Genomic DNA, 11,925 nt, shown 5'->3' with positions numbered 1-11,925 from the left:
TTGAAAAAAATTAAATATTACCTAAATAACAGAAAATAATTGAAATTACTATGTCATTTAAAAAAGAAATCAAATAATATTTAAATTCAATCAAATATAGTATATTTAATAAAAAATGTTTTTCTTCGAAAAAGACCAATTTTGTTTTATTTAAATGGCTACTCTGCTATAATTGCAGTTGGTATCATCGAATTTTGTTATCAAAACCGCATCATTTTTATATCTAAACTCTCTAAAATCTTTCAACTTTTAAGTAATATCCATTTAGTGTTGTACCACGTTGTTATTCTAATTGTGCTGATATTTATTTTCTAGTTTAATTTTAAGCTATCCATAGCATTTAAATTCTTAAATTGTTTATAGTCAATTGCTTTTATTTTTTTTCTTTAAATTTAAAATGAGCAGATTTTTTGCCACTGGCTCGGATTCCGAGTCTGATAGCTCTTCCGAAGAAGAACAGGTTATCCGACAACCTACTACCAATTTCACAGTACGCTTTTATAATTAATATTTATATTTAAAGCGATTATGTTACAAAAAAAATTAGAAACTCGTTATAAAAAGTCTCCTTATTAATATTAAAAATCATGATAAATTTGAACAAAGACATTATAACATAGTATTGCAGTTTATTATTGAACAGAACAATAACTATGAGTAATATCTTTTAATGAGTATGTGTTATAATAATATTTTTAAAAATTTAGTTGAAGTGAAATCTTTATTAATATTTTAGTTTCAAAAATGTATCCCAGATCATTAATGTATCTGTTTTCTAACCAATAATTAGGGATAGTTTCTAATTTAATATAAGTCAATACTTATATAATTTTTTTTTTTTTTACACTTATTAAAATATTAATAAGTTTCATAACACTTTATAGTTTAGTGATGATGAAGAAGATACAAAACGAATAGTACGTTCATTGAAAGAAAAACGTTATGAAGAGTTGACTATGACTATAAAACAAATAAGAAATCATAAGAAAATTAAAGATATGAGTAGTTTATTAACAAGTGAGTGCATGAAATTATTTATTAATAACCCAGCACAGAGAAGTCGCGGCACAGTGGTGACGTGGCTTAGTTGGGTCAAGTATAATGATATCTGACAGTAATTAAAACCACAATCATAAAAAAACGCTTCGATGCAAATCTTTAGATAGTGTTTAATTTTTAAAAATTGGTGGATTATTTCTAAAGCTACATGATCTGCTATTTCCTTATTTATATCCTGATTAACATAAAGTATGTCGAATGAAAAAGAGATATAAATATTATTTCTCATAAAAAAATTGTGTTGATCTGTACACTTTAATAAGTTATAGCATTATAAAGTTAAAAATGTAAAAAATAAAATCGAAAATTTTCATACAAAAATAGCATTTGGTATCCATATTCACCGTGAAGACAACATTTACGGGAAACAAGGGAAATTATTTCAATTTTTGAGGGTAATGTCTTCAACTAGATACAATTTGTGATCTTTTAACGTTTCTTTGAAAGAAATCGGTTTGGTGAGAGCTGAGAAAAAGTGGTAACAGACACAAAAAAAACATATACATCATAGTAAAACCAATACCTTCTCAGCTTCGCCTCAAAGCTAAAATAAATGTCAATTCATAATTTTTAATATTGTTTTGTTTAAATTATTTAATAGGTTTTGAAGATTTAACTCGTGCCTACACTAAAGCATTCAATGCAGTCATTATGAAAGAAGAAAATGGAGTTGCCCCTCGATTTTTTGTTCGTTGTTTAGTAGAGATGGAAGATTTCATTAATGATGTTTGGGATGACCGTGTTGGACGGAAAAATTTATCAAAAAATAATTCTAAGAGCTTAGCTTCATTGAGACAAAAATTCCGAAAATATATGAAAGATTTTGAAAGTGATATTGCTAAATTCAGAGAGAACCCTGATCTTCCTGATCAAGAAGAAGATCAAAAAGAAGAAGATGAAGTGGATTCTGATGAAAGTGAAAGTGAAGATGAAACTCCAGCTGCATCTTTCAAAAAAACTGATGAAAAAATTCCTAAAGTACTAATTTATTTATAAATTTATTGTTGTAAATCAAACAAAATAATTTTTAAACTATAACTCTTTATTAATGTAATATAGACTCCAAAAACCACAGGTGAAGATTCTGATAGTGATGATTCCTTTGACTGGGGTAGTGATTCAGAAAGTTCTTCTTCAAGTAGTGATGATGAAGGTCAATATCAAAGTATTAGAGAACGTTTTTTGAAGAAGTCAGTTGTATTATTCTTTAATGTTTTTTTATTATAATTATATTTATATATATATATTTTTTTTTTTTAAGATCCACTGATAAAGATGATGATGAAAAGAAAGAAAAGAAAAAAGAAAGAAAAGAGAAACCAAAGAAACAAAAAAGAGAAGAAGGTGATGAAAGTGACAGTGAATGGCAAAAAGTTCGAAGAGGTGTTGCCATTCCTTCTGTGAGTTATAAAAAACAAACAATTTTAGATACATCTTTATTATTTTTTCGTTAATTTTTAGTAAGAAAATTTATTAATTTTTGTGGTTAGATTTCTAAAGCTTTCTAGAACTCTAGGTTTTTTTTTTTAATTTATGGTATCAAATTTCTGTGCTCATCAAAAAAGGATAAGCATAACAAAATCTTTACTCACCAAGTGTTGGTTATATATTTATAGGATTTGTTCTATGAAAATTATCGTTGTTTGATTGAGTGCTTATAACTGTGATGAAAAATATAGTAATATTATAGCATCGTTTTCATTGCTTTTATGTTTTTTTATTTATTACCTATATCTGTGGCTGTATAAATAAATTATTCCACTTTTTTAAGTTGACTTAAAAAACGACTTTTTACTACTGAGAAATTATTATTTATATTTGTGCAGTGCAGACTGTTATTTTAACAACACGTGTTTTAAACAATTTTTTTTATTATTAAATAAGATTGAGTTTTTATTCAAATTTTTTTTATATACAATTAATCATTGAGTTCAAATTTAATTAATAAATTCTAGGCACTTAATTATTCACCTTCATATGTCCAAAATAGTTTTTTTAGCATATTATAATTAACAATTTTAATTGTTAATAATACTCAAATTTTATGTTTATTTACAGGCGCTCATTCAAGCATAAATAATATTCTTGAAAAAAGTTATATACTACTAATATTTAGCGTGAAAATATATTGTTTTCTTCTGTCCTTTTCTCAATTATTGCTTAATTTCATAAAATTAAACACAAAGATTCTATTTTAACATGATGTGATCGTATCTTTCATTGGCCACACCTAAGTGGCTTAGAGTACTCCATTCTTTCCTAGACAAATGAAAACCTGGTAATCTCTATTCTGGCAGAGATACAATATCTAATTTAAAGATTTGCTAGTAATCCATGCTTCCTTCCAGTAATTCACTATACTACAACTAGGATCATTCATAATTTTCCAGCTGGGATTACATGATTTCAACTTTTCTTTTCACATGTAGACAGCCATCTGTTGATGCTGCTGATAAAATACATAAATCTGAGTAATATTCCTTATTCCACCTAGACAAATGAAAAGTGCTTCTATCCTTTGCATCAAATATGCAAGGTGATATGAGTGATACAAGTGATACCCATTATTTGTGATCGAGTTCATGAGATATTAGCCATTTGTAACACTTATGGAATAGACCTATCCATGGTTTTGGCTATTGAAATCGTCAAAATAACGGTATGGATGACTTTTAAAATCCAAATTTTCTTATTTATAAACAGAAAACATATATGAAATTAGCAAGAGTTTAACTCTTGCTACTTTCAAAACAAGTGTAGATACTCTGATACAGGTCTTGGAATATACTTTTTTTGCTTTCTTTGTATCTTTCCTTACATATATTGTTGTCCCATATATTTAACTATGAACTACTCCAAGAAAGTTAAAGCCATAAACAACTGACCTCCTTTTTAGGTCACCATCATTTTTTTCGTGGTTCTCTTACAACACTAAAATCACCTACTGATTTTTGTCATCTAGTTTGGATAAGTATTCATGTATTGCTCTAGAAATTCCCTCAATATTAAATTTTCATACTACTTACATATTCAGATAAATATTTAATTAAGAAATTGACTGATCAATAACAACTTTTAGACCAATATTTTACCTTATATGTATAAATTATGCAATCATTTTGAACTTAATGTTTTTTTTTTTTCTTATTTTATATTACTTTTAGTATGTTATCAATAAAATGTTTTTAATTTTTAGGAGAAACCTAAAATGTTTGCTAAAGATGCTGAAATCACTCCAGAAGCAGTTTTACGTAAATTATCTGAAGTAGTTGCTGCTAGGGGGAAAAAACGTACAGATCGTAGAGAACAAATTGAGTTACTTCATGAATTGCTACTTATATCAGAAGCTCATAATTTAGGTTTAGGCTTAAGAGTGAAAATTAAGATATCAATTATTTCTTCAATTTTTGATTATAATCCAAAAGTCTCTGATGCTATGAAACCAGAAATTTGGAGCAAGTATGTTAATTCAATTTTATAGTTATAGATTAAATAAATAATTTTTTACCTATTAATGAAATCGTTTTCCCAGTTTTAACTACAATACTTAACTAATTATTTCTATGACACATTTCTTGTTTGATTTTTTTCTGACAATGTAACACAGGTAGGTACAGTTTGTATTGATTTATAATTATAAGTCATACTATACCTGCCTTGCATACCCACTCTATTAATTAAAATACTTATAACTCAATAATTACTTATCCTACAGTTATATTTTATTATTAATTAAATATTTTATGAAATTTTGAAGAAAAAAAATTTTTTTATTATTTTAACATAGTCTAAGAATGCATAAATAATTTTTAAAAAATATTACTACAAAATGTTGATTATATTATAAGTTATAATAGTGAGATCTATTAACAGATCTGCAATATCTTTGTATAATCAACATTTGTTGATTATCAGTTAAAAATAGATTATATTAATCTATTATGAGCAGAGACATTTGTTTGTCCCTGCTCTATTCAAAGGCTATATTCTATGTTCTAGTTAATCCCTTAGGCTTTTACATAAGACATTCTGAGTACCAATTTGTTCTATTAAGGTCCCTCCCTGTATATAATAGACTATCCAAAAAAGAAATCTTAATTGTATAGTTAAACTACTAAGTTTTTTTAAAAATAGGTATTTTTTTATCTTAATTTAAATAGCAATGTAAAATTTAGTCTTTATATTAGTATTGTTAAACTAAATAAAAAAATTTTAAGGTAAAAAATGTCTTTAATATTTTAATGTCAATTGCAAAATTATTATCTTACATAATTTGATAACTGGATTTTTAAATTTATTATTCTTGGTGATGATTTCAGATTATTGGATTGTATAATTGAGTTGCTAGATTTAGTACTTCCGGCTAAAGAAACAATATTTATTGGTGAATCAGTTGCTGAAGATGCAGAAGTATTAGATAAACCAGTTTTCCGGGTTCGTGGATGTGTATTAACTATAGTTGAAAGACTTGATGAAGAATTTACTAAACTTTTAAAAGAGTGTGATCCTCATAGTAATGATTACGTGCAAAGGTAAATTAATATTTAATTTCAAAATGAATTAAACTTTTTTTCTTTTTAATTTTTCATTCTTGTATTTCATTAGATTAAAAGATGAAAAACGTGTTTGTGAAATTATTGATAAAGTTCAACTTTTTCTGGAGCATCAAAACATTGAATCAGAAATTTGTCGTATATATATGCGAAAAATTGATCATCTTTATTATAAGTTTGATCCATTAGTTTTGAAACAAAAAAAGGTATTAATATTATTATATTTTTATTTATGTTTGGGTAAATTAATTACAACTTAAGAGATCAAATTTGTTTGCCGATTAATACATTTTAAAACATCTTTTTCTGTAATTATCATCAATTAAAATAATTTTTGTTTTTATTAATTTACATAGTTAAGTTTAATATTTATCACAAATAATATTTTAAAATTAAAAATTAATGAAAAAAGTTACATGGTTATTAAATAATGCTTAAATACCTATTTGTAAATAACAGGAAATATATTATCTTTATTAAGTTAATAATTTCTCAAATTTTCCAAATTTCTTAGTTATAAATTTGTTGAAAACAGTAAAATAAGTTAGTAACACATTTTTTTTATATTTTAAGATATAAATTTAAAAACTTATTTGTTCAAATGTAAAAAATAAGTTATTTAGCTTTAATAATGATTAGAAAATTTAATTAAACAACTGGTAATGTAATAAAATATTCTAAGTAATAATCTCAATTTTTTGGAGTATCAATTATTACTTTATTAGAACATAAAAATTAAAAGGTGTAACAAAATAAAAATAATCTAACAGTACCACTTATTTTAATATATATTTTAACACAACAAAAATTATAATATTTAATCTATATTATTTATATAGCCATATTATACAGTCATTATAACTAGTTGTTTTTAGATTAAACAAGATAGATTAGGATTATTTTACACATTAAATTCAACTTGTTAAGTTAAAAATTTATAATTTATTAAAACTAACTAATTAGTACCCAGTTTTGCCTTTAATGCATCAATAATTCTAAAATGCATTTAGTTTATTTTAATTCAAAAGTTTGCAAAAATAAAAAATATAATTGAAAATTGTAGAAGACTGGGTGGCTAGAAATTATTAAATTTTAGATTATGTAGGAAAGAGATTAATGAGGTAATTATTTGTACCTTTGTTATACCAATAAACCTATATTATTTTTTTAATTAACAATTGGATTTTAAAATTAAAATTAATTTCTTTTTGAATTTCAGGGAGAAATATTAGCAACACATAAAACTAATGTACAGATAATGGAAAATTTGTGTAAATATATTTATGATAAAGATAGCACTGATCGATTAAGAACTAGAGCTATTTTATGCCATGTCTATCATCATGCTCTTCATGATAATTGGTTTCAAGCACGAGATTTAGTACTTATGTCTCATTTACAAGAAACTATTCAACATTCTGATCCAGCTACTCAAGTATACTCAGAATAATACAATAATTACTTGTTTATTTAAATATAATGATTTAATTATTGTAGATTCTTTACAACCGTACTATGGCACACATTGGATTATGTGCTTTCCGTCAAGGTAATATTAAAGATGCACACAATTGTTTAGTTGACTTAATGACAACTGGTAAAGTAAAAGAATTATTAGCACAAGGATTATTACCACAAGTAACTCGTACAAATATTTATCACTAAATAATTAAGTTAATTCATTACTTTTTAACATTTATCATTAAAAACTTTTTAAGCCATCCTAGATTATGTCAGAGCTCGGATTAAACAAATTTGTTTATTGTAGATTATATTAGATTAAAACTTTTATTATAAAAGTAATTTACAATGATTCTACATTTTATGTTTAAAAAGTTTAAAAGACTATTATATGTAGCACAATCATTCACAGAGATTTAGGTTGAGAACACTAAAAATTGATATCAACCCATATCTTATGAAAGACTATTCACTAAATGGCAATAAAGTTAGCTATATTAATAAAATTTATACAGATAAAATTCAAAAATGTTCGCCTATACATACTTTACTATAATTAAGTGAATTCTTCATACTGATACAATTATAGCTTCAACCATAATTATTAATGAAATTAAAAATTAAAATTAAAAAATTTTCAAAATACAAAAAAAAATATATTAAATCATATTTAGAAATTATATCCAAAATCTAAATATAATACAATAAACCAAAATAATTTGGCTATAAGAATTTATTACTGGGCATACAATAACTAACATGACAACAAAATATACTCTTTGTTTATGAACAATCATTAGTATAAAATTAGAATAATATCAAATTTTTCTTTACTAAAAATTTTTTAAATTATTCTTATAAATAGTGTTAAAAATATATTTATCATAAACATATCTATGTATTAAATTTGTTTGTTTTTTTATGATGACAAATATTAAATTAATGATAGATAAAAAAAATAATATTTTTTTCTTTTTAACATTATAATGAAAATGTTGTATAAAAAATTTTTGGAGTTATGCATTATGTAATCATATTATTAATTCCTAAATTATTTTTTAGTATATTGTATTTCCAAAATTTAAAATATTTTTAAACTAACTGATAATTTGAATTAAAAATTCTATGTATTATTATTTTCTCAGAGACAACATGAGCGAAGCAAAGAGCAAGAAAAGGTTGAAAAACAGAGACAAATGCCATTCCACATGCATATAAACTTAGAATTATTGGAGTGTGTTTATTTGGTATCAGCTATGCTCATTGAAATACCTTACATGGCTGGTAATAAAAAAATAAAAAACTATTAAAACTATTTATTTTAAAATATGTGTTCATTCTAGCTCACGAGTTTGATGCTAGAAGACGAATGATTTCCAAAACATTTTACCAACAACTTCGATCAAGTGAAAGACAATCATTAGTTGGTCCTCCAGAGTCAATGAGAGAACATGTAGTCGCTGCTAGTAAAGCTATGAGAAATGGAAATTGGTTGGCTTCTCGTAATTTTATAATAAATGAGAAAATGAATGCTAAGGTATTTTTTACTAATATCAAAGCTCAATTTTCTTAATTTTAATTGAATTTTTTTTATAGGTATGGGAATTATTTTATGAAAGTGATAGAGTGAGAGATATGCTAGAACGTTTAATTAAAGAAGAATCTTTGCGTACTTATCTATTTACTTATTCTCATGTTTATAACTCAATTTCTATGAAAACTCTATCTGAAATGTTTGAACTTCCAAAAACTTCTACTCATTCAATTATTTCTAAAATGATTATTAATGAAGAATTAATGGCCTCACTTGATGATCCTACACAAACTGTTGTAATGCACAGAAGTGAACCAAGTCGGTTGCAGTCACTAGCCCTTCAACTGGCTGATAAAGTTAATAATTTTGTCGATTCTAATGAAAGGATTTTTGAAATGAAACAAGGTGATCTAAAATAAGTTTATAATTTATTTTATTTATTTATCCATGGGTAGTTATTTTCCAATGATACAATATCCTTATTTTGTGTTTCATGTAGGTAACTTCTTTCCAAGAGGTGGTAATCAAAATCAAGGACAATATAGACAAAACTTTGGTCGACAAGGTGGAGGTGGGCAAGATTGGAATCGCCAAAGAAGAGAAAATCGAGCATATTAAATTTTTGTTTTTTTTTTTTTTTAATTTATATATTATTTATGTAAACTATTAAGTTAAATTTCAAAATATTTCTGTTGTTTTTTAGTAAACTACAGTTAATAATTTTTTACTGTCTAAAATAAACAATAATATATTAATTAGCCCTCTTATATGAAAAACAATTAAAATAAAAATATTTTTCATATAATATAAAATGATATTCAGGATTATACACAGTTGAAATTATCAAATATATATGTAATTTTTTTCTTGAGTAATGATATTTATATGAATGAAATAATTTTTTTCCATTTATACTAATAATATTTACTATAATAACTAATTATTAAAATATATATTTTTCATTACTATGAATGAAATATATTTATGAAATTTAAAGTCTTAGTTAGAACTCTGGATATAATATCTTGAGGTAAATCGTTCTTTTACAATAAACGTATTTATTTTTTAATTTCATGTTATAGCTATGTAGTGATACATGATTAAAATCATCAAATAGCTTACAATGCTGGACAGATGGTTTTTTTAAAAACCCAGCACAGGGGGGTCGCGGCACAGTGGTGACGTGGCATAGTTGGATTAAGTATAATGATATCTGACTGTGATAAAAATCACTATCAAAAAAAAACGCTTCGATGCAAATCTTTAGATTTTAAATTTAAAAAATTGGTGTATTATTCCAAAAGCTATATGATCTGCCAGTTCCTTATTAATATCTTGATTAAGATAAAGTATGTCGAATAAAAAAGGGATTATTAAAAAATATTATTTCTCATAAAAAAATTGTGTTAATCCATACACTTCAATAAGTTATAGCATTATAAAGTTAAAAATGTAAAAAATAAAATCGAGATTTTTCACACAGAAATAGCATTGGGTAGCCATTTTCACCATGAAGACAAGTCCAGAGGTCAAATTTTTTTTTTCATAATAAAGTACATTACATTAGCTTTAATTTAAGATATATATAAAAGTGTCAGATTTACAAAAAAATATACCAAATGATAGGTAAAAACATCAAGCATCTATAAAAAAAAAAATTATATTTATATATTCATTTTTGAAAAAGTTACGGCAGTTTTTAGTAAAAAAAATTTCGAAAATTAGCGATTTTTAAATTTGTAATTTTTTTGGAGGTTTTCCCCTTTTATGGGGAACGAGGGAATTTTTTTCAATTTTTAAGGGTAATGTCTTCGACTAGATACGATTTGTGATCTTTTGACGTATCGTTGAAAGAAATCCGTTCGGTGAGAGCTGAGAAAAAGTGGTAACAGACAAAAAAAAAACATAGTAAAACCAATACCTTCTCAACTTCACATCGAAGCTAAAAAATGTTCAAGATAAAGAATTTAATTTATCAATTTATTATAATATTATCTGTATATATGTTACATATTTCCATTCTGTGCTCTGGATTTATTCACAGACCGCCTATTGTTGAAATCTGACATATGTCATTATAATGCAAAATGTTGATTGTCAATGTATATTTAGTTTTTATATAATTATAAACATTACTGGGATATATATTCCTAGTAATACAGTATTAAGAAAAAAATCCTTCCAAAAACTGAGGAGCTAAATTTGTTATACTTGTTTTAAAAAAAAGTTTATGGAATTAATATAAATAAATTGTATTTTAATATAAGCATAGATATCTTAGAACTGGTATGGAGGGTATTTTGTTGTATTTATTTCAATCTTCTTGCTGGAGATTAAAATATTTACGCCTATTTTCCACAGATGCTAAATAACACCTATGGATATCAGGTTACTACCCGATTAATGACATATTCCTGGTTGGGTTGTCATCGTTAGGCACGTGAAGTTAAATACATAAACAAATGTTTTTAATTTTATCAAGGAATATTATATGTTATATATAAATTTCAAGACGGTTATAATATATAAGTTTGTACTTTCATTATCAGAACAGTACATTATTAATAATAATTTTTTTCTCATATATGATGTATGAGTCTGAGTTTATCGTTTAAATTGGGATTCATCTATGACAATTATGCTATCCAACGTTAAATCGCAGTTACCAATATTTTTATCAAAATTAAATTTTTTACATAGTCCCACGTATGAAACACGGATTGTCAAAAAAAACCACAGACCGCAGTAATACTGTATAATAGGGTTGGTCAACGATATTAATATTTCGATATTGCGGACTTATTTCATTTTTCCCACAATATCAATTATTTTTGAAATTTCGCAATAATCGAAAAAAAAAAAAATTTAACAAAAATGACAGTTTGAATATTGGTCACTTATAAAATATATATTATTTGATATTAGGCTAAAATCTTGTAAATATGTATTGTATTACAATACAGAGTGGCCCACCACTCACTGACAACTTAAATAACTTTTGATCCAGTTAATATTTTTAGCTGATTTTTTTTTTAAATAATAGTTATACGTTAGGTCCATAGCTATATCTCAATAAAATCTAATCTAGAAAAATAAAATCTAAAATAATATTTATTTTTAAATTTTAAATAAAATGTAAAAAAAAATCTAAGATAGCTATTTTGTAGAGTAGAATTTAAAAAAAAATTTTAGTAAAAAAATATCTTATTAATATTGACTAGTAAATATTCTGTAGCGTTTTGAAGTTTGTGAAAATTTGAATTTTCATGTATTATTTTACGGTATTAAACATTGAAATACGTATTGAGAAAAGGACAG

At 24.7% G+C, this 11,925-nt stretch overlaps 1 protein-coding gene and 1 long non-coding RNA gene across 2 annotated transcripts in view; one reads left to right on the top strand and one right to left on the bottom strand.

Moving 5' to 3' along the window:
* LOC126898650 (uncharacterized) overlaps positions 1-11,925 on the bottom strand; it is a 114,561-nt gene that overhangs the window by 97,495 nt on the left and 5,141 nt on the right. The window lies entirely within an intron of this gene.
* Positions 241-9,487, top strand: LOC126898350 (eukaryotic translation initiation factor 3 subunit C). The gene is made up of 14 exons (XM_050672300.1): positions 241-490; positions 885-1,017; positions 1,661-2,037; positions 2,119-2,249; positions 2,321-2,459; positions 4,256-4,518; positions 5,379-5,591; positions 5,665-5,818; positions 6,832-7,047; positions 7,110-7,250; positions 8,219-8,357; positions 8,417-8,610; positions 8,670-9,012; positions 9,107-9,487. Exons 1-14 carry the CDS (start codon positions 398-400, stop codon positions 9,223-9,225), a joined length of 2,655 nt encoding a protein of 884 aa, XP_050528257.1. The 5' UTR covers positions 241-397; the 3' UTR covers positions 9,226-9,487.

This window comes from Daktulosphaira vitifoliae, unplaced genomic scaffold (genome assembly GCF_025091365.1).
Source record: "Daktulosphaira vitifoliae isolate Bord-2020 unplaced genomic scaffold, ASM2509136v1 Scaffold_1, whole genome shotgun sequence".
Lineage (NCBI taxonomy): Eukaryota > Metazoa > Arthropoda > Insecta > Hemiptera > Phylloxeridae > Daktulosphaira > Daktulosphaira vitifoliae.
This window is presented reverse-complemented; position numbering and strand designations above follow the sequence as displayed.

What these genes read in the sequence shown, in the direction of transcription:
- LOC126898350 (XM_050672300.1), top strand. Translation starts at nt 398, where the DNA reads ATGAGCAGATTTTTTGCCACTGGCTCGGATTCCGAGTCTGATAGCTCT. An exon ending in CACAAGGATTATTACCACAA is followed by an intron (nt 7,251 to 8,218) that starts GTAACTCGTACA and finishes TTATTTTCTCAG; the next exon opens with AGACAACATGAGCGAAGCAA. An exon ending in ATGAGAAAATGAATGCTAAG is followed by an intron (nt 8,611 to 8,669) that starts GTATTTTTTACT and finishes TTTTTTTTATAG; the next exon opens with GTATGGGAATTATTTTATGA.